Genomic DNA, 19,773 nt, shown 5'->3' with positions numbered 1-19,773 from the left:
GACGGGGCTGTGTCATACAACTTATTTACTAATTCTGTTCCGTGAGGGCAAACTATTGTCTAACTCCTCGTTCCTAGTGTGAATGCGGTCAGGTGGCACTGTACGTACACTGTGAAGCTTCAACACATTGTGGTGCATGTTCAGGTGTCGAATGGTCTACCTTCAGGTGCCTCCTGGGCAGGGCAGCTTGGCTGCACCACTTACTATGATATGCCACTGACCTTGGTTATGATAGGCCTGGTCTTAGATTGTCCGTACTAGACCTTTGGGATTTGTGATTGTTTGAGCTGGGCATCAGCAGTGCAGTGCAGTGCAGTGCAGTTGTTTATACTTGGCGGTGTGTGCACTATAGTCGTCAGTGTCATTTTGTGGTTTGTAAACAGAGAGCTTTACCGCATCAGGCTTGCGCCACCTGGCAGGTTTGGTGCTTGGGTTTAGTGTCTTAACTTCTAGTGACACCGTGCTTCAGGAAGGGGTTGAGTGCAGTTGTCTGCACTGTAGCACTAAGTACCTGCGGTCTCAGATGTGTGTGCATTGTTCGGACTGATGTCTCCTCTCTGTGGTTGCTTATTGCTCTGGTTGGTACTTCTGTGAGCGAATAGAGCCAACAAAGACATTTCACCAATACTTGGCGCTGCCCTTGTAGGACACAAGGACAAAAACATGCGCCCTCTTCACTAACAGGGACAGATCTCGGACGTCCTCGGCCCAACCTCACACATACCCATGGTGTTCACGTGTGCTCACACTGGAGTGCATGTTGGCCACACTGTCCGGCTTACGTTGGGTTGGATCTTCAGCTTAAGGAAAGGTCAACGCAAATGGATGATGGTCAAACTCACCAGGGAGGTATTTGGTATCAACAGTGAGTCGTGCACTACAGTGCGACTCGCCATGGGATATCACAGGTACAAACAGCGCAGAAGAGTACTCACCATGGACTAGCGCAGGTACAAACGGTGTATAGGAGTACTCGCCATGGAAGATCACAGGTACAAACAGCGCAGAAGAGTACTCACCAAGGGATATCACACGTACAGACAATGCAGAGAGGCACTAACCTTGGTATTTTACAGGTACAAACAGCGCAGAGGACTCGCGCCAGGGGATATCATAGGTACAAACATCGGCGATGAGTACTCACCGTGGAAAATCTCATGTACATACAGTGCAGAGGAGTACTTGCCATGGGATATCGCAGGTACAAACAGGACTAGTCACCAGGGGCTATTGCAGGTATATACAGTGAACAGGAGTGCTTGTCAGAGCTATTACAGGTACAAACAGCGCACAGGAGTACTTGCCATGGGATATCGCATGTACAGACAGCACAGAGGAGTTCTCGCTGTGGGATATCACAGGTACAAGCTGCAAATGATTACTTGCCCTGTGATATCACAATTACAAACACAGACTATGAGTGCTCACCATGGGGTATCACAGGTACAAACCACTCAGAGGAGTACACGCCAGGGGTTATCAAGGATACAAATTGTGCACAAGAGTACTCGCCACGAGATATCAAGAGTACAAATTGTGCACAAGTACTCACCACAGGATATCAAGGGTACAAATTGTGCACGAGTACTCGCCACGTGATATCAACGGTACAAGAGGTGCAGAGGCGTACTCGCCATGGGCTATTGCAGGTACAAACAGCTCAGAGCAGTATTCGCCTCTGTGGGAGAGCACAGGTACAAACTGTGCACATGATTACTTGCCATGCGATTAACACATACAAACAGTGCCTATGAGAGCTCACCATGGGATATCACATGTACAAACAGCGCAGAGGAGTACTCAGCATGGGATATCGCAGGTACAAAAAGTGTATAGGAGTGCTCCCCATGGGATATCACAGGGGCTGTCGCAGGTACAAACATAGCAGAACAGTACTCGCCATGAGCTATTGCAGGTACAAATGGAGCACAGGAGTAGTTGCCGTGGGATATCCGAGGTGCAAACAGTGACCGAGTACTTGCCATGTAATGTCACTGGTACAAACTGTGCAGAGACGTACTCCCCATGGGCTACTGCAGGTACAGACAGCACAGAGGAGTGCTCGCCATGCAATATCACAGGTACAAACAGGGCCTATGAGTGATCACCATGGGTTATCGCAGGTACAAACAGTGCAGAGGAGTATCTGCCGTGAAATCTCACGGGTAAAAACTGTGGACATGAGTACTATACAGGGGCTATCACAGGTACAAACCACGCTGAGGAGCATGGGATAACGCAGGTACAAACAGAGCACAAGTAGACGCCGTGGGATATCGCAGGTACAAATAGCGCAGAGGAGTACTCACCAGGGGTTATTGCAGGTACATACTGCACACAAGAGTACTCACCCTTGGATAACACAGGTACAAACAGCACTGAGGAGTACTCACCAGGGGCTATTGCAGGTACATACAGCACTGAGCAGTACTCGCCAGGAGCTATTGCAGGTACAAACAGCATACAGGAGTACGCGCCAGGGGCTATTGTGTGCTGTTTGAACCTTCAAGACTACTCACCCTGGAATATCACAGGTACAAACAGCACTGAAAATTACTCGCCATGGGATATCGCAGGTATAAACAGTGTAGAGGAGTACTCGCAATGGAATATCGCAGGTAGAAAAAGCGCACAGGAATACTCGCTGTGGGAGATCAGAGGTACAAACAACGCACATAGTACTCGCCAGAGGCTATTGCAGGTATATACAGCGCAGAGAAGTTCTTGCCAGGGGCTATTACAGGTACAAACAGCACACAGGAGTACTCGCCAGGGGCTATTGCAAGTACATACAGCGCTGAGCAGTAATCGCCAGGGGCTACTGCAGGTACAAACCGCACACAGGAGTACTTGCCAGGGGCTTTTATGTGCTGTTTGCACCTTCAAGAGTACTCACCCTGGGATATCACAGGTAAAAACAGCCCTGAGGAGTACTCACCAGGGGCGATCACAGGTACAAACTGTGCGCAGGAGTACCTGCCGTGGGAAATCTCAGGTGCAAATAGTGCAGAGGAGAACTCGCCAGGGGCTATTGCAGGTATAAACAGCACACAGGAGTGCTCGCCATGGGATATCACAGGTTCAACCAGTGCAGCGGTGTACTCGCCATGGGATATTACAAGTACAAACATCGCAGAGGAGTACTCGCCAGGGGCTATTGCAGGTACATACAGCGCTGAGCAGTACTCGCCAGGGGCTATTGCAGGTACAAACAGGAGTACTTGCCAGGGGCTATTGTGTGCTGTTTGAACCTTCAAGAGTACACACCCTGTTATATCACAGGTAAAAACAGCGCTGAGGAGTACTTGCCATAGGATATCACAAGTACAAACAGTGCAGAGGGCTACCCGCCATGGTATATCGCAGGAACAAACAGCACTGAGGAGTACTTGCCAGGGGCTAATCGCAGGTACAAACAGTGCCGAGGAGAACTCGCAATGGAATGTCACAGGTACATACAGCGCTGAGGAGTACTCGCCAGGGGCCATCACAGGTACAAACAGCGCTGAGGAGTACTCGCCAGGGGCCATCACAGGTACAAACAGCGCTGAAGAGTACTCGCCAGGGGCTATTGCAGGTACAAACAGCACACAGGAGTACTCGCCAGGGGCCATCGCAGGTACAAACAGCGCTGAAGAGTACTCGCCAGGGGCCATCAGAGGTACAAACAGCGCTGAAGAGTACTCGCCAGGGGCTATTGCAGGTACAAACAGCACACAGGAGTACTTGCCAGGGGCCATCACAGGTACAAACAGTGCAGAGGAGTATTCGCAATTGAATATAGCAGGTACAAACAGCGCAGAGAAGTACTCGCCAGGGGCTATTGCAGATACATACAGCGCTGAGCAGTACTCGCCAGGGGCTATTGCAGGTACAAACAGCGCTGAAGAGTACTCGCCAGGGGCTACTGCAGGTACAAACAGTGCAGAGGAGTATTCGCAATGGAATATTGCAGGTACAAACAGCGCAGAGGCGTTCTCGCCAGGGGCTATTGCATGTACATATAGCGCTGAGCAGTACTCACCAGGGGCTACTGCAGGTACAAACAGTGCACAGGAGTACTTGCCATGGGATATTGCAAGTACAAACAGTGCAGAGGAGTTCTCGCAATGGAATATTGCAGGTACAAACAGCGCAGAGGAGTACTCGCCAGGGGCTATTGCAGGTACATACAGCACTGAGCAGTACTCGCCAGGGGCTATCGCAGGTATAAACAGCGCTAAGGGGTACTTGCCAGGGGCGATTGCAGGTATATACAGCACACAGGAGTACTTGCCAGGGGCCATCGCAGGTACAAACAGCGCTGAGGAGTACTCGCCAGGGGCCATCACAGGTACAAACAGCGCTGAGGAGTACTCGCCAGGGGCCATTACAGGTACAAACAGTGCAGAGGAGTACTCGCCAGGGGCTATTGCAGATACATAGAGTGCGGATCAGTACTCGACAGGGGCTATTGCAGGTACAAACAGTGCTGAAGAGTACTCGCCAGGGGCTATCGCAGGTACAAACAGTGCAGAGGAGTACTCGCAATTGGAATATCGCAGGTACAGAGCAGAGGAGTACTCGCCAGGAGCTATTGCAGGTACATACAGCGCTGAGGAGTACTCGCCAGGGGCCTTCACAGGTACAAACAGCGCTGAGGAGTACTCGCCAGGGGCCATCACAGGTACAAACAGTGCAGAGGAGTATTCGCAATTGAATATAGCAGGTACAAACAGCGCAGAGGAGTACTCGCCAGGGGCTATTGCAGGTACAATCAGCTCGCAAGGGTACTCACCATGGGATATAACAGGAACAAACCGCGCTGAGGAGTACTCACCAGGGGCTATCACAGGTACAAACAGCACTGAAGAGTACTCGCCAGGGGCTATTGCAGGTACTAACAGTGCTGAAGAGTACTCGCAATTGGAATATCGCAGGTACAGAGCAGAGGAGTACTCGCAATTGGAATATCGCAGGTACAGAGCAGAGGAGTACTCGCAATTGGAATATGCAGGTACAAACAGCGCAGAGGAGTACTCACCAGGGGCTAGTGCAGATACACACAGTGCTGAGCAGTTCTCACCAAGGGCTACTGCAGGTACAAACAGCGCTGAGGAGTACTCACCAGGGGCTATCACAGGTACAAACAGCGCACAGGAATACTCGCCTTTGGAGATCACAGGTACAAACTGTGGAAATGATTACTTGCCCTGTGATATCACAATTTAAAACAGTGGCTATGAGTGCTCACCATGGGATTTCACAGATACAAACAGCGCACATAGTACTCACCAGGGGCTATTGCAGGTATATACAGTGCAGAGCAGTACTTGCCAGGGGCAATTTCAGGTACAAACAGCACAAAGGAGTACTTGCCAGGGGCTATTGAAGGGACAAACAGCGCTGAAGAATACTCGTCAGTGGCTATCGCAGGTACAAATAGTGCACAGGAGTACTTGCCATGGGATATCACAGGTACAGACAGCACAGAGGAGTTCTCGCTGTGGGAGTTCACAGGTACAAACTGTGGACATGATTACTTGCCCTGTGATATCACAGGTTCAAACTGTGGCTATGAGTGCTCACCATGGGATATCGCAGGTACAAGCAGCTCAGTGCAATACTTGCCAGGGTCTATCGCAGGTACAAACAGTGCCCCGGAGTACTCACCATGAGATATCGCAGGTATAAACAGTGCACAGGAGTACTCACCATAGGGGATGCTGCGTGCATCACTTGCGGAGATAAACGGAGGCTCATGTAGCTCCCACCAGGCACAGAGAAGTCACCACTGAGGGTCCCGTTTGGAGCCAACCCGAAGGACGAAGGATAGCTGCTGGACACAGACAAGGGACTCCTAAGGCCTGGAAAAGTCATGACACTGGTGAGGTGCTGGGTAGTAAAGCAGGAGTGCTCTTTGTTAAACACAGATCAAATATCAGATATTTACTCGTGTGGACTCACCAACAGCCCCCCCTCCCCTGTACCTCCTCCCTGGGGACCAGGAGAGATGCTCTGTACTCACAAACAGGCCCCCCCAGGACCTCCTACATGCAGATCACGACAGGTGCCCCATACTCACGGACAGCCCCCGTACCTCATCCAGGGCACGAGTGAACAGCAGAGGTGCCCCAAACTCACAGACAGCCCCCCAGGTATCTCCTCCAGGGCACGAGCAGACAGCAGAGGTGCCCATACTCACTGACAACCCCCCCCCCCCCCCCAGTACCTCCTCCAGGGCACGAGCAAACAGCAGAGGTGCCCCGTACTCATAGACAGACCCCCCCCAGTACCTCCTCCAGGGCACGATCAGACAGCAGGGGTGTCCATACTCACCGACAACGCCCCCCCCCCCCCCCAGGACCTCCTCCAGGGCACGAGCAGAGGTCCCGCACTCACTGACGGCCTCGGTGGCGGGGGCCAGTCTGGCGGAGAGGAGCCGCAGGCGAGAGGCCGAGCTGGGTCCAGGGGTGGACGAGTCTCTGCAGGGCGAGGAGCTGCTGGACCTGGAGGCCCGAGTGCTGGTCATCGTGTCCACCTGTGTGAGGAGAGAACCAGAGGTCATAGGTTAGAAGAACTTGCCTTTCGAGGGTGCCCTTCTGAGGTGACCACTGGTGGAGGCGGGAGAGCGGATCCTTTCACTGCGGCCAGGAGGTGGACAGAACGCCTGGCCATTGTAGGGAGGGTGCAGTAGTTTGCATTAACAACTGTTATAAGGGGCTAGTACTGTGTTTCCCTTAGGGGAACAGACACTGAGGGTCACATCTACAGGATGGCGGGGGGGGGGGGGGGCGAGGAATCAAAGGCGTGTTGCCCACGTTGCAGAGAGTGGTGTCGAGGCGACTGGTCAGGCTGTAGGATAACACTGCTCCTTGGAAACCAGACAGTTGACAGCAGATGTGAGCTGGTGCTGTGCGGTCACCGAGGTTGGATATTCCTGCCTTTAAGTGGGATTGTTCCTTGTTCTTTTGATCAGTCGGCCTCATTCCAGTTCTTCCACCCCTCCTCCCCTGCACAGAGCAGAAACCCCTCTTGTTCTCCTCCAAGACCCTGCTCTGTGCACTCCAGAACAGGCGGAGGGCGCGGAGCAGAAACCAAGCGGAAGATGATGAAAACTTTGTAGCAGTGCCTAGAAGCCCCGAGGTTGGTCCTGCAAGCGCTTGCCGCCGTCTGAGATATTGGGTGTTAAGGCCCAGACTCACCCGGGATAGACGTGGACGACCACTCGAGGTGCACGCACTATAGGGGGTGGGTCTAGGGCTGGCCTCGGTGTGGGACCCTCTTGTTACAGGGCCACCATCTGCAGCTTCTCGCCCTTGTCACTCAAAGTCCCCCTGTTGGAAAGACTTTCCAGGTGAGACCACCATGGTCCCAGCGCGGATGCACCGGTAGACACTGCCAGCGCTCGATTTGAGCCAGTGGTTGTAGGTAGGGCCCATTGGCACTCATTTTGGGGACTGGCACTTACTTTTCCACAACAGACAATAATCCAGAGCAAGAGAAAAAACACAGAAAAGGAAAAGGAGGAGGAGAAAGACGAACAAATAATGGCAAAGGGTGAAAGAAGGGGTTTAAAAGAGCCTCAAAGAGGAGAGGAGTCCGGCGGTGGACCAAAGAGGCATGAGGTGGAGTCGAGAAGACACAGCCTTTGCATTGGTACCCCAGCCTTCGATAGCGCAGACCACAGGCTTTTCAACAAGACCTTGGGCCTCAGCAGCTATTCTTTTAAGAATTTAGCCCTGGACAGAGCTGCACCCTTCCTACTTGAGCACCCACAATCTATCTCTTTTTACTTGCCCTGAGTCCCCTCCCTGGCAGACTATGGGCGACGGCTGGCTGGTGGTAGGATGATGCGAGTGGCTGGGTACCGCCTTGTTGGGTGGTACTTGGGGAGAGGTTTATTGACGCTATTCCAGTGTAACATCCAGTGCTCACACCATTGTATTTCCTGGTCCCTTGTAGCACACACGTGTGTGGTAAAAAGGACTTCCTGTGTGTTGGAGATCCCCCCCAGCTGGCACTGGTGCATTGTTGTGACCGGTTCCCCGGTGCATGGCGCGCCTCACCGTAGAGTGTGGAGCGGTGTTGTTGCTGGGATGCCAGCGCTCCTCGCCAAAGGCTCTGTGTGGCTAGAGATCCTTTTAAAATATCCAGGGATGACTCCTTGCTATATGTGCCTCAACCCTCTGGACTCTAACCCATAGCTCACACCTACAGTCTTTTCCCCATATGTTCTGCTCTGGGTTTTTGCTCCTTTTCCACAATCCACTGGGCCGGACCCTCAAGGAGTTAGTTATTTTCAGAACGTATTCTTCTGCGACAGTGCCTTGATTAGGTCTGTAAAGCGCTCCGATACCCCGGGTCCTGCCAGCACTATATAACAAAAACTCGAAATAAATAAACATATAAAATACTACTTTGCCTTCTCCGGACATGCAGCTTCGAGAAGGAAAGTGTTCGGATGCTCCTGGCTCAGGACAGGGAGGCAACAGCTCACACTGGGTCCCTGGAGTCAGGTTGGGGGACGGGAACAAAGCGGATGTTGTAACTGAGATTGTGACTGCCAAATGTTTCATTAACAGAGCACCAGACTGGAGCCTGGACCCCATGCAGCTCCCTCAAAAGCTGAATAAATCCTGGACCCTTAGCCCCAGTACAGCAGCAAGCATGCGACCGGGAGCCTGTGCTGCAGGACTCCAGTGCTGCCCCTCAGGACATGGAATCCCCCAGGGCTTCATCCCTCCAACCAGGAGCGACCTCAAAGAAAGCTCTGCCCAAGAGGATGGGCCATGGGCGCAGCCTGAGCGAAGGACATTAAGAGGCAGAGGAAGAGATATGATGGGCCCAGGAGAGGCTGGATCCCCTACAAAGAGATGAGCAGACCTCCCTCTTCCACGGGTCTCAGAGGCTGGATCCCCTACAAACAGATGAGCAGACCACCCGCTGTTCCACCGGTCTCAGAGGCTGATCCCCTACAAAGAGATGAGCAGACCTCCCGCTCTTCCACGGGTCTCAGAGGCTGATCCCCTACAAAGAGATGAGCAGACCTCCCGCTCTTCCACGGTCTCAGAAGCTAGATCCCCTACAAAGAGATGAGCAGACCTCCCACTCTTCCACGGGTCTCAGAGGCTGATCCCCTACAAAGAGATGAGCAGACCTCCCGCTCTTCCACGGGTCTCAGAGGCTGGATCCCCTACAAAGAGATGAGCAGACCTCCCGCTCTTCCACGGGTCTCAGAGGCTGGATCCCCTACAAAGAGATGAGCAGACCTCCCGCTCTTCCACGGGTCTCAGAGGCTGGATCCCCTACAAAGAGATGAGCAGACCTCCCGCTCTTCCAGGGGTCTCAGAGGCTGGATCCCCTACAAAGATGAGCAGACCTCCCGCTCTTCCACAGGTCTCAGAGGCTGATCCCCTACAAAGAGATGAGCAGACCTGCCTCTCTTGCACGGGTCTCAGAGGCTGGATCCCCTACAAAGAGATGAGTAGACCTCCCGCTCTTCCACGGGTCTCAGAGGCTGATCCCCTACAAAGAGATGAGCAGACCTCCCGCTCTGCCATGGTCTCAGAGGCTGATCCCCTACAAAGAGATGAGCAGACCTCCCGCTCTTCCACGGGTCTCAGTGGCTGGATCCCCTACAAAGAAATGAGCAGACCTCCCGCTCTTCCATGGTCTCAGAGGCTGGATCCCCTACAAGGAGATGAGCAGACCTCCCACTCTTCCACGGGTCTCAGAGGCTGGATCCCCTACATATTGTATTTCTTATATAGCGCTTGAATTGACCCTGAAGGGGTATCTCTGCGCTTATAACGGGCCGTGAGGGTGTGTTGCAGCTACAACAAAATCAAGCGCAAAGAAGAGTGCTCTTAAGCAGCTTCCTAAATTGAAGGTGATCCAGGCATTGTCTCAAAATCAAAGGAAGTTCATTCCAGTATCAAGGGCCAAGATGGGAGAGAGCTCTTCCTCCTATTCTTGCCTTTTTTACTCAAAAGCACCACAAGAAGATGTTTAGCACTCGAGCGGAGGGACCCGGATTAAGCAATGACTTATGAATAGTGCAGCAGATGTTAAATCTGACCCGTTGGCAGATAGGAAGCCAATGCAGCTTCATAAGAAGAGGGAGAGAAGGGGTCCTGGAAGGAGCGTTGAGGACCAATCGTGCCGCCGTATTTTGGACTACCTGCAGTCTGCTGAGTGAGGCATCGTTGGCGGAGATCAGCAGGCCGTTACAGTAGTTCAGGCGGCTTAGTACAAGCGCCTGGACTAAAGTTTTCCGGGTAGAGTCAGGAAGCAAAGGAAAGACTCAACGGAGCAGGCCTATTACATGGAAACAGGAACCTGCTGTCTGGGCAGCATGCTCTTTCAGAGTAAGGGCTTGATCCAGACAGATACCCAGATTTCTGATTGTAAGCTTGGAAGCGGGATGGGGTCCTAGATCGGTCGGCCACCATTCTGGTGTCTATTGGTGGGGGGGGCCTCTCCAAAGAGCATTATCTCTGTTTTTCCCACATTAAACTGGAGGAAATTGTTCTTCATCCAGTTGGAAATAGCTCTCATACCATTGGAGAAGGGCAACAGTACCGAAGTGGTAAATGTATAGAATGGAAAGAACAACCGAGTGTCGTCTGCATATGAAATGGGGATGAACCCATGCATCCTCAGAAGATTGGCCAAGGGAGCAACATAGAGGTTAAACAATGTAGGGCTCAAACACGAGTCCTGAGGGACTCCCTTCGACAATTCTGTAGGAGCCGAACAACCTGGGAGCGAGCTGATAGAAAGCTCATCCTCCACTGTAAGGCTGATTTTCTAAGTCCGATCTCCTTTACTCTTCTGAGCAGAATGCTGTGAGAAACTGTGTCGAATGCCGCGGATAGGTCCAACAGCATCAAAATCACAGAATGGCCCTTGTCTAGGGTCATCCTGATGTTATCCGGGACCGCTAGTAATGCTGATTCGGTGCTGTATTTGGGCCTAAAGCCGGACTGAGAAGGATCTAAACAGCCCGTCAGTTCAACATGGTTGGAAAGGTGAGTGTTAACAGGTTTCTCCATTAGTTTGCTCGAGAATGGAAGAAGCGAGATAGGGCGGAGGTTAGAGAGATCCGTCCACGGAACTTTAGTGTTCTTGTGGATCGGTCTAACCTGAGCAACTTTCTACGCCAACGGAACATGGCCTTCCTTTAAGGAGAGGTTAATAAGGGATTGCATAGAGGGAGATAGATGTGTAGCTAGAGATGGGATAACTTTAGCTGGAATAAGGTCAGAAGGGGATCCAGATTTTATCTTGTGAATCAGTAGTTCGACCTCTGCTAATATAAGTATGGGAAAATGCTCTAACAGCTGAGGGTTTGTAGGATTCAATTGGTCGAAAGCCATTGGGATCTGCAGCTGGCTTCCTGTCGATGTGATTTTTTTCATAGATAAGCTCTATTTTTTGTGAAAAATAGAGAGCAATATCATTGCACAGCAGTTGGGAGGGGGCCTCTGAGCTTTTAAATGCCTTGGGGCTGATGAAGGACTGAAGTATTTGATGCAGGGTTTTAGGAGAGTTGCCGGCCAGGGCTAATTGTGATGCTATATGGGTTTTCCGTGCTATTTTTATAGTAGCTGGACAGAGTGGAATGGAACTGATCTCTGTCCTGATCATGGGAGGCACGCCAGGTTCTCTCATGTTTCCTACAAAGTTGTTTTAGGACTCGCAACTGGGTCGAGAACCAAACTGCCTGTGGGCGTTTAGGATAACTCGGGAGGGATTTCAGAGGCGCAATTTGATCAATGGCTATTGAAACCGCCGAGTTATATTTTGCCAGTGCTTCCTCTATATTGTCCAGTGCAGAGTTTTGAGGCCTTAAAAAAAGAGGTTTGAAAGTTCTCCGAGGAGAGTTTCTGCCACTGCCTGCAGGTATGAAATGTAACTGATTTAGGTATTTTAGGTTCTGTTGGGTCCTGCATAAAAAATTCCATGACTGAATGATCAGACCAAGTAAATTGTTTGGGGTGGGGTGGGGGGGGGGGGGGGGGAGGTTCTAGAGAGATGAGCAGACCTCCCACTCTTGCACGGGTCTCAGAGGCTGATCCCCCTACAAAGAGATGAGCAGACCTCCCTCTCTTGCACGGGTCTCAGAGGCTGGATCCCTTACAAGGAGATGAGCAGACCTCCCGCTCTTCCACGGTCTCAGAGGCTGATCCCCTACATAGAGATGAGCAGACCTCCCTCTCTTGCACGGGTCTCAGAGGCTGATCCCCTACAAAGAGAGGAGCAGACCTCCCTCTCTTGCACGGGTCTCAGAGGCTGGATCCCTTACAAGGAGATGAGCAGACCTCCCGCTCTTCCACGGTCTCAGAGGCTGGATCCCTTACAAGGAGATGAGCAGACCTCCCTCTCTTGCACGGGTCTCAGAGGCTGGATCCCTTACAAGGAGATGAGCAGACCTCCCGCTCTTCCACGGTCTCAGAGGCTGGATCCCTTACAAGGAGATGAGCAGACCTCCCTCTCTTGCACGGGTCTCAGAGGCTGGATCCCCTACATAGAGATGAGCAGACCTCCCACTCTTGCACGGGTCTCAGAGGCTGATCCCCCTACAAAGAGATGAGCAGACCTCCCTCTCTTGCACGGGTCTCAGAGGCTGGATTCCTTACAAGGAGATGAGCAGACCTCCCGCTCTTCCACGGTCTCAGAGGCTGGATCCCTTACAAGGAGATGAGCAGACCTCCCGCTCTTCCACGGTCTCAGAGGCTGGATCCCTTACAAGGAGATGAGCAGACCTCCCGCTCTTCCACGGTCTCAGAGGCTGGATCCCTACATAGAGAGGAGCAGACCTCCCTCTCTTGCACGGGTCTCAGAGGCTGGATCCCCTACATCAGAGGTCTTCAATCAGTGGGGCGTGACCCCCAGGGGGGGCCTGGAGTCCTGGGAAGGGGGTCGTACATTTCCAGGCCTAACTTCTGCCTGGAATGCAAAAGGTGCTTTGGACAAACACAACCACGCTTGTTAAAATGCTTCAGCTGACATGAATTGAGTCTCATGTGCTGTAAAACTAAGAGGCCCAGCAGACAGGTAAAACAATCATTCAGCCTTCATGTCAGGGTGCCTGCTTGCCTGAATGAAGTGCAAATGTACCCTAGGACTTAATCTGCAAATGTAAAGGATGCTTGGGAGTGGTTCTGGCTTTAATTGCTCGAACCACTTCAAGCATTGTGATGGCAAAGATGTGTTTTTTTGTGTGGCGGTTAGCAACTGGGCTGTGAAGTGTGTGCTTTTAATGATAACTGAATTTACACAGCACTTAGTACCCCTGAAAAGGTGATGAAGGGACAGTTATGCAAAAATAAATGCATTACTCACAGTCTGATATTACACTAATCTACATTTTGGAAGCAAGTATAAAATAATGCCTTGCACATCCACAGTGCTTTCTGTCACAGGCTGTGACCTCAAAGCACAAAAAATACCCAAGTCACTATTTTCCACTGCACCAACTAATTTTAATTCTGTGGCTCTCTGGTTACACACATACCGATGCAGTGCATTAAATAATCGAGGTTATATAATGTACTGTATAGTGCATTTCCCAATGAATAACAACTTTTTACATTTATTTTTCTTTTAGTCTACCTATTCTTTTATATGTAGCTGCCTGATGGTGAAAGAGCTAAAAAGGAACAAAATATTTTAGGCCTGATTTATGAGAGGCTTGCGCCACAGAAGCGCCAATTTTTTTAGCTTCGGCGGCACAAGCATCTCAATCATATATATGAGGTGAGGCCAAGTCACCCTGCGTGGCTTCATAGATATGGAGTAAGACAAAACAGCGCAAGTCGCTGCGTTGCCTTACTCTATGTCAGGTAGGCATTCCATGGGAGTTGCGTTGGGTGTTCCCACACAACGCCCATGGATTTTGACGCTGCCCCAGATCTACAAAACCATGTAAACCTGGGGCAGTGCCAATCCTTGCGCCTCCCCACAGTGGGCGTAACAAGAGTAAATGTTTTCATTTCTCCTCGTTTTTTCCTCTTTCCATGTGTGCTGCATTCTGCAGCACACATGGAAAGAGGAAAACCCCTCTCAGGATTGATTTTGTGCAGCAAGGTGCCCCTTCCTGCACAAAAACCATCCAGCCCAAGTTGGCGCTAGGCAGCAAATTGTGTGCCAACATAGGGGGAAATTTCATAAATAAGGTGCATGCCTGCCCTCACACATTGGCGTAGGGCAGCGCTGCAAGAAGACTTGCGGCGCTGCCCTACGCCAGTGCCTCATAAATGAGGCCCTTTGTTTTTAGCCACACCTTTGCCCACGCCCCCAACCACTGACCTTTGGTTTGCTAAAAACGGTTTAATTGATTTCCCCGCTGTATACATGGTTTGCTGTGGTAATTAGAGGCGTTTATGGTTGTCGATAGTTAGCAATAATGAGGAGGCTCAAGTTCTGGAGATTGTCATCAGGAGGGGGTCCTTACGCCTAAAAGTTTTTGACAGGGGGGTCTCGGCATCAGAAAGTTTGAAGACCTCTACCCTACATAGAGATGAGCAGACCTCCCTCTTTTCCACGGGTGTCTCCGGACGCTTTCCCTAGGCTCGGTCTCACAGCCTCTGCTCTGCCCCTTCCGCCGGTCCCTCTGCCCCCTCTCCCTGTATCCATTCTCCTCGTCTCTCTTCCTGTACTGGCCTCTCTGGCCCTCAGTCATTTCCTCCCTCTATGATCACTTTCCTTGCTTCTCTCCCCCTGTCCCTCCTGTCTGCCTCCTCCTCACCACTCAGCATTTCCTCTCTATAATCACCCCCTTCCCCCCCCCACACCCTCGTCACCACAAGGGATGTGGTCGATATTTCCCTCCCAGACGCCTTTCGCCTGATGATTCAATCTCGCAATCAGATTTCGCTCTGGTTATCGATCTTGTGTGGGAGGGGGGGGGGGCGAGGGGGGCTGCAGGTGGAGGGGACGGGGCAGGTTTTCAATATTTTGATGGAGAAAGGCTTTCTGATTTTTCTTTCTTTGCATCTTCCATTCAAGCCCTTTCGGAGCCAAAGGCACAATGTCCCCCAAGGAGCACGAATGGAGAGGGGGGGGGGGGGGGGGGAGATCCATGGAGGAAAGAGGTTGCCTCAGAGTTGAACTGTGTGACCTCAACATTTATGTGAGGCTCATATTGAAAGTGGGTCATTTTTTTCCCTTTTTTTTTTCTTTTTAAACTCAAGGGGCTTCCAGTCTGATTGACAAATTGCGGTGTAAATGTACAATCGTGACCGATTGCTTTGAGGGGTAGGAATAAAAGACCCATTTCCACTTTTCCGTTTTTAAAAGAAGTACAGACAGGAAGCACGTGTCTACTCACGGCAAAAAAATATTAAAAAAGGAAAAGGTGCATCTTGCATATAAGGCAGAACTCGAGATGCGATTGGCTTTGCGCCAGTCCTTCAGACGGAGGGCACCTGCCTGGTTCTCCTCGACTGGTGTCTTTCCGAGCTGGTCTGCTGGGCTCATCAGATGCGCGGCCTTAGAGCTCTTCGTCCCGGGGCAGGGAGCAGCGCGAGAACCCGGAAGCCAGCCCCAGCAGCAGCGCAGCCAGTGCCGCGGGCCCCGTGCAAGGCACAAACCGGGCCCGGTTAGGGCATTTATTTTTTGACATTTCTGTCTGGATTTTTCTTTCACAAAATTTTATCAGTATTTATCAATATACATTTCGAGTTTTGTGAAAAAATGAAGCTGAAACTTCTAGATTTTCATGTTTGTTTAAATTATAAATACACACTCACTTTTCAGGGATTTGAACACCCACCGATGATGAATCAGTGCTCTTATATGAACCTGCACGTTTTACTATCGACCTTGTGCATATCCTGCTCAGGGCTGGAATTACCGCTTGTGGCGCCCGGTGCGACAATCATTTTTTTGCCCCCCATTACGTCCTCCTGAGATTCTCTCACTACCACTGGGCAAAAGTGCCCCTCATCTCTCCAATCACAAGTAATTGCTAAACACAGCGCACCCACTGAGGTCGGCGTCCCCTCCACAGGTCAGCGCCCTGTGCAGCTGCACCAGTCGCACTGCCCTAAAGCCGGCCCTGCTGGTTAAGCCACTGCACTAACATTCCTTTCCTTCCTACCCCTTACCCGTCAGTCCCCACAGCTACTGGCCCGGAAGTCATCATGATTGACAGCATTTAGAATCACTGAAAAAACACAACCCAATATCTGTTTTTATCCACATTTAAAAATAAAAACAGACAAGTAAATGTTTTTTCTGTCTGCATTTAGCTGTAAAAATAAGTGAAAACGAAAAGCAGGGATCCTTAAAATACAAAAATAATTAGGGTTCAGTGGATGCCTTAGCAGGGGCGTAACACAGGCCCTCACAGTGCGGAGGGGCCCCAAGCTCCATGGGGCCCCCTCAGCAGAGCACTTCGGCAGGAGAGCTCCTGATAGAGTCCCGAGCAGGGACCCTCCATGTACCTTGCAGGGGCCCCCTCAAGTTTCGTTACACCCTGATCTCTGGTGCCTGGTGCTACTGCACCTGCCGCTCCAATGAAAGCTTTGCCCCGCCCCGGACAGTCAGTGTTCCACTTATGAAAAGGAGGGTGTGGCAAGCGGACCCTCGACCTTTATTCAGATTTTGCATTGCGTTGAGCGGGCTTAAACACTCAGCTAATGGGTTTCTGTTCCTGGCACAAACTTGGAGTCGACCCCATTGTGTCAGTCTGGGGGTTCATAAAAGGGGTGCACACATTATGCAGAGCTCTGGGGGGAGGCAGTCACACATGAAACAAGTCAGTATTAATTAGCGAAGATAAATAGGGTCCCAGCGAGAAGCTCATTAGAAGAGCTTAATTAGTGCGCCAGGGGCACAGTGTCCTTATAATGGGGGGGTGGCCCTCCCATGAAAAGGAAGCTGGCCTCCACCACAGAAGCGACGGCGATTAGGGCGGGTGAGGTAGGTTCTGTAGCCCAGACAACGAAGAAGCAACTGCTGCAACCAGGAGGTCTTCTAGCCCAGGAAACGAAGGGGCTACAGATGCAACCGAAAGTGGTTAAACCCTGTGAAGGGAGAGCGCAACACATGCCACCGAGAGGCGTTTTACCCTAGCGAGGGAGGGTGCAACACATGCAACCGAGAGGCGTTTTACCCTCGCGAGGGAGTGTGCAACACATGCCACCGAGAGGCGTTTTACCCTAGCGAGGGAGGGTACAACACTTGCCACCGAGAGGTGTTTTACCCTCAGGAGGGAGTGTGCAACACATGCAACCAAGAGGTGTTTTACCCTAGCGAGGGAGGGTACAACACTTGCCACCGAGAGGTGTTTTACCCAGTGCTTAATTTGAACCGGCGGTTTCTGTCGCTCAACACCAGCACTTAATTGTCAACACCGGCACCTATTACAGTCTGCCACACGGAGGCGCCATTTGTCTAATTTAGAGACGAGCACAACAACAGTTCTTATTAATTTAAAATACATTATAACGACTAATACCGGTCAACCAAGCCATTCTTGTAGCTTTGAGGAGACCTGGAATAGTCTGAATTGCCGCACTTGTAGGGGTGTGAGGGTTAGTAGCGGAGTTGGTATGGTCACTGGCAGCGCTAGCAGGGAAAATGGGCGGTGCACACTTCAGTGGCCTTCTGAGGAGGGCTCTGGCACTTGCTAATTAAGCACTGGTTTTACCCTATCAACGTTAGGTGCAAAACATGCCACAGAGAGGGGTTTACCCTAACAAGGTTAGGCGTAACACATGCAACGGAGAGGTGTTTTACCCTGGGAAGGGAGGGCGCAACACATGCAACCGATACAAGTTTTACCCTCGGAAGGGAAGGCGCAACACATGCAACGGAGAGGTGTTTTACCCTGGGAAGGGAGGGAACAACACATGCAACGGAGAGGTGTTTTACCCTGGGAAGGGAGGGAACAACACATGCAACGGAGAGGTGATTTACCCTGGGAAGGGAGGGCGTAACACATACAACGGAGAGGTGTTTTACCCTAGGAAGGGAGGGAACAACACATGCAACAAGAGATGGTTTACCCTAACATGGGTAGGCGCAACACATGCAACTGAGAAGTGTTCTACCCTGGCGAGGTCAGGTGCAATGCGAGATACCGAGAGGTGTTCTACCATAGTGCGGAGAGATGAAACGCATGCAACCAAGAGGTGTATTGCCCTGTCAAGGGAAGTGGCAGCAGATGTCACCAGGAGGTGTTCTACTAACCCCTACTGAGGGAGGGTGCACCTACTGGGAGATGGACCGACATCATATATACATTGTTGAAGAATGTGGTGGCCGCTCAGAAGTCACGCCTAAATACCAGCAGGGAGACATGGACCTCTCTCTCACCTTTGTTTAAAATGAAGTAACAGCAGGAGTGGCTTACCAGAGCATAGTCCCTCAGTCTGGAGGTTGGGGTGCTCCGGTTGGATATCAGCGAGCAGGGGCTGCATGGGACATCAGTCCCTGGGGGCAGGGCATGTCTGCTGAGTGGGTGGGCCGGGCTGCTGGGGTCAGAGGAGGGATCCTGGGAAAATGAGACCACAGATCAGTAACCTGCAAAACAGAGTATTTATGCAGAGCAAACTGAGATCTTGCCTACATGCACTTCTGCAGACGCGAAATCGCACTTAGGGCTTCATTACATGTCCCTCAGTTTAGGGGGAGATTGTTAATGCCACACTTCTGGAGTAAATACCGGTGGGGTCATTAATTTCAGGGGGGGGGGGGGGGGGGAAGAGTAACAAGGCAATATTTTGAACCCAGAAAATCCCCTGAGAAAGGAAGAAATACCACGGTATTAAATAACTCTGGGTCCACTTCCTCTGGTGATTCCTCATTCTTACTCCATATGGTTCAGATACTTCCAGCACCCAAAATCTCCAGGGAAAACACAACAGAGCTGTGGTGTTTCACAGGCTTTGCAATTCCCCAAGGGGCTGGGTACTCGCTTCCCGACCCCATTGTGAATTCCGGGTACGCCTAATGAAGACCTCAGAGTGAGGATGGTTGAAAATTCAACTGCAAAATCTCGCTCCACACCCGCCCCCTTGATGTTTTACCCCAGCTTCAGTTTGTCAAGCAACAGGGAGAGCCCTCTTTCCGGGGTTCTCTAAATCGATTAATAGTTACCCATTTGAATAGACTGTATAGTGTTTTTGCAGAGAAGCAATAACTTCTAGGCCCAGTTTATTGCTGGAACATATTCGAGGCAGGGGCATGGGTTACTGTAACAGAGTTTTAGCAAAGTTGCAAAGGAAGAACTTTATAGTGGGCGGAATGAGACACCAAACTACCAATGGCAAGAATTGGGAGAGAAAAACTCCTATGGGAGGAGCCAAAGTGCAATCTATTTATATTTTTCACGAATTGGTCTTCTGCTCTATCAAGCTAGACCTTAAAAGCAACTTTGCACAAGGGAAACAAACATAAAACAATGTCAAGGCACAGTAGAAAACCAGGAGTAATTCATCCAAAGTACTTGTTGGCGGGACTTGCCAAACTGGTTATACCAATGAAGAGTCCTATAATCAACGGTGTTCTATTGCATAGTGAGATAGTCCATGCTTTCGTCTGCACCCGATACTCAGACGAGGCGCTGCAAACCCATCTCCTTGCCATTATCGCAGACACCTGGGATCGAAGCAGGCAGGGTTCAGTATTCAGTGTCCTCCAAGCAGCCCAGACGTCTCCTAAACACAAACTCCAACGCAAGCAGGGCTAAGAGCACAGAGGACTGATTTGAGCAGGCAGGTAGGAGATTGAATAGGAGCTCCTGGGAGCCACCAGCCAGTCCAGACCACACTGGGCCAG

At 51.1% G+C, this 19,773-nt stretch overlaps 1 protein-coding gene across 3 annotated transcripts in view; it reads right to left on the bottom strand.

The window, feature by feature from the left end:
* The window catches only part of TLE2 (TLE family member 2, transcriptional corepressor), a 149,826-nt gene that overhangs the window by 33,694 nt on the left and 96,359 nt on the right, over positions 1 to 19,773 (bottom strand). For all 3 annotated transcript variants that reach the window (XM_085638835.1, XM_085638836.1, XM_085638837.1), the window contains 3 exons: positions 18,347 to 18,487; positions 6,382 to 6,520; positions 5,695 to 5,846 (listed from right to left, as the gene is read on the bottom strand). In XM_085638835.1, the coding sequence (XP_085494961.1) occupies positions 5,695 to 5,846; positions 6,382 to 6,520; positions 18,347 to 18,487 (432 nt within the window). The remainder of the gene's footprint in view (positions 1 to 5,694; positions 5,847 to 6,381; positions 6,521 to 18,346; positions 18,488 to 19,773) is intronic.

Source organism: Triturus cristatus, chromosome 12, assembly GCF_964204655.1.
Source record: "Triturus cristatus chromosome 12, aTriCri1.1, whole genome shotgun sequence".
Lineage (NCBI taxonomy): Eukaryota > Metazoa > Chordata > Amphibia > Caudata > Salamandridae > Triturus > Triturus cristatus.
Note: the sequence above shows the minus strand (reverse complement) of the source record. Positions and strands in the feature narration are given on the sequence as shown.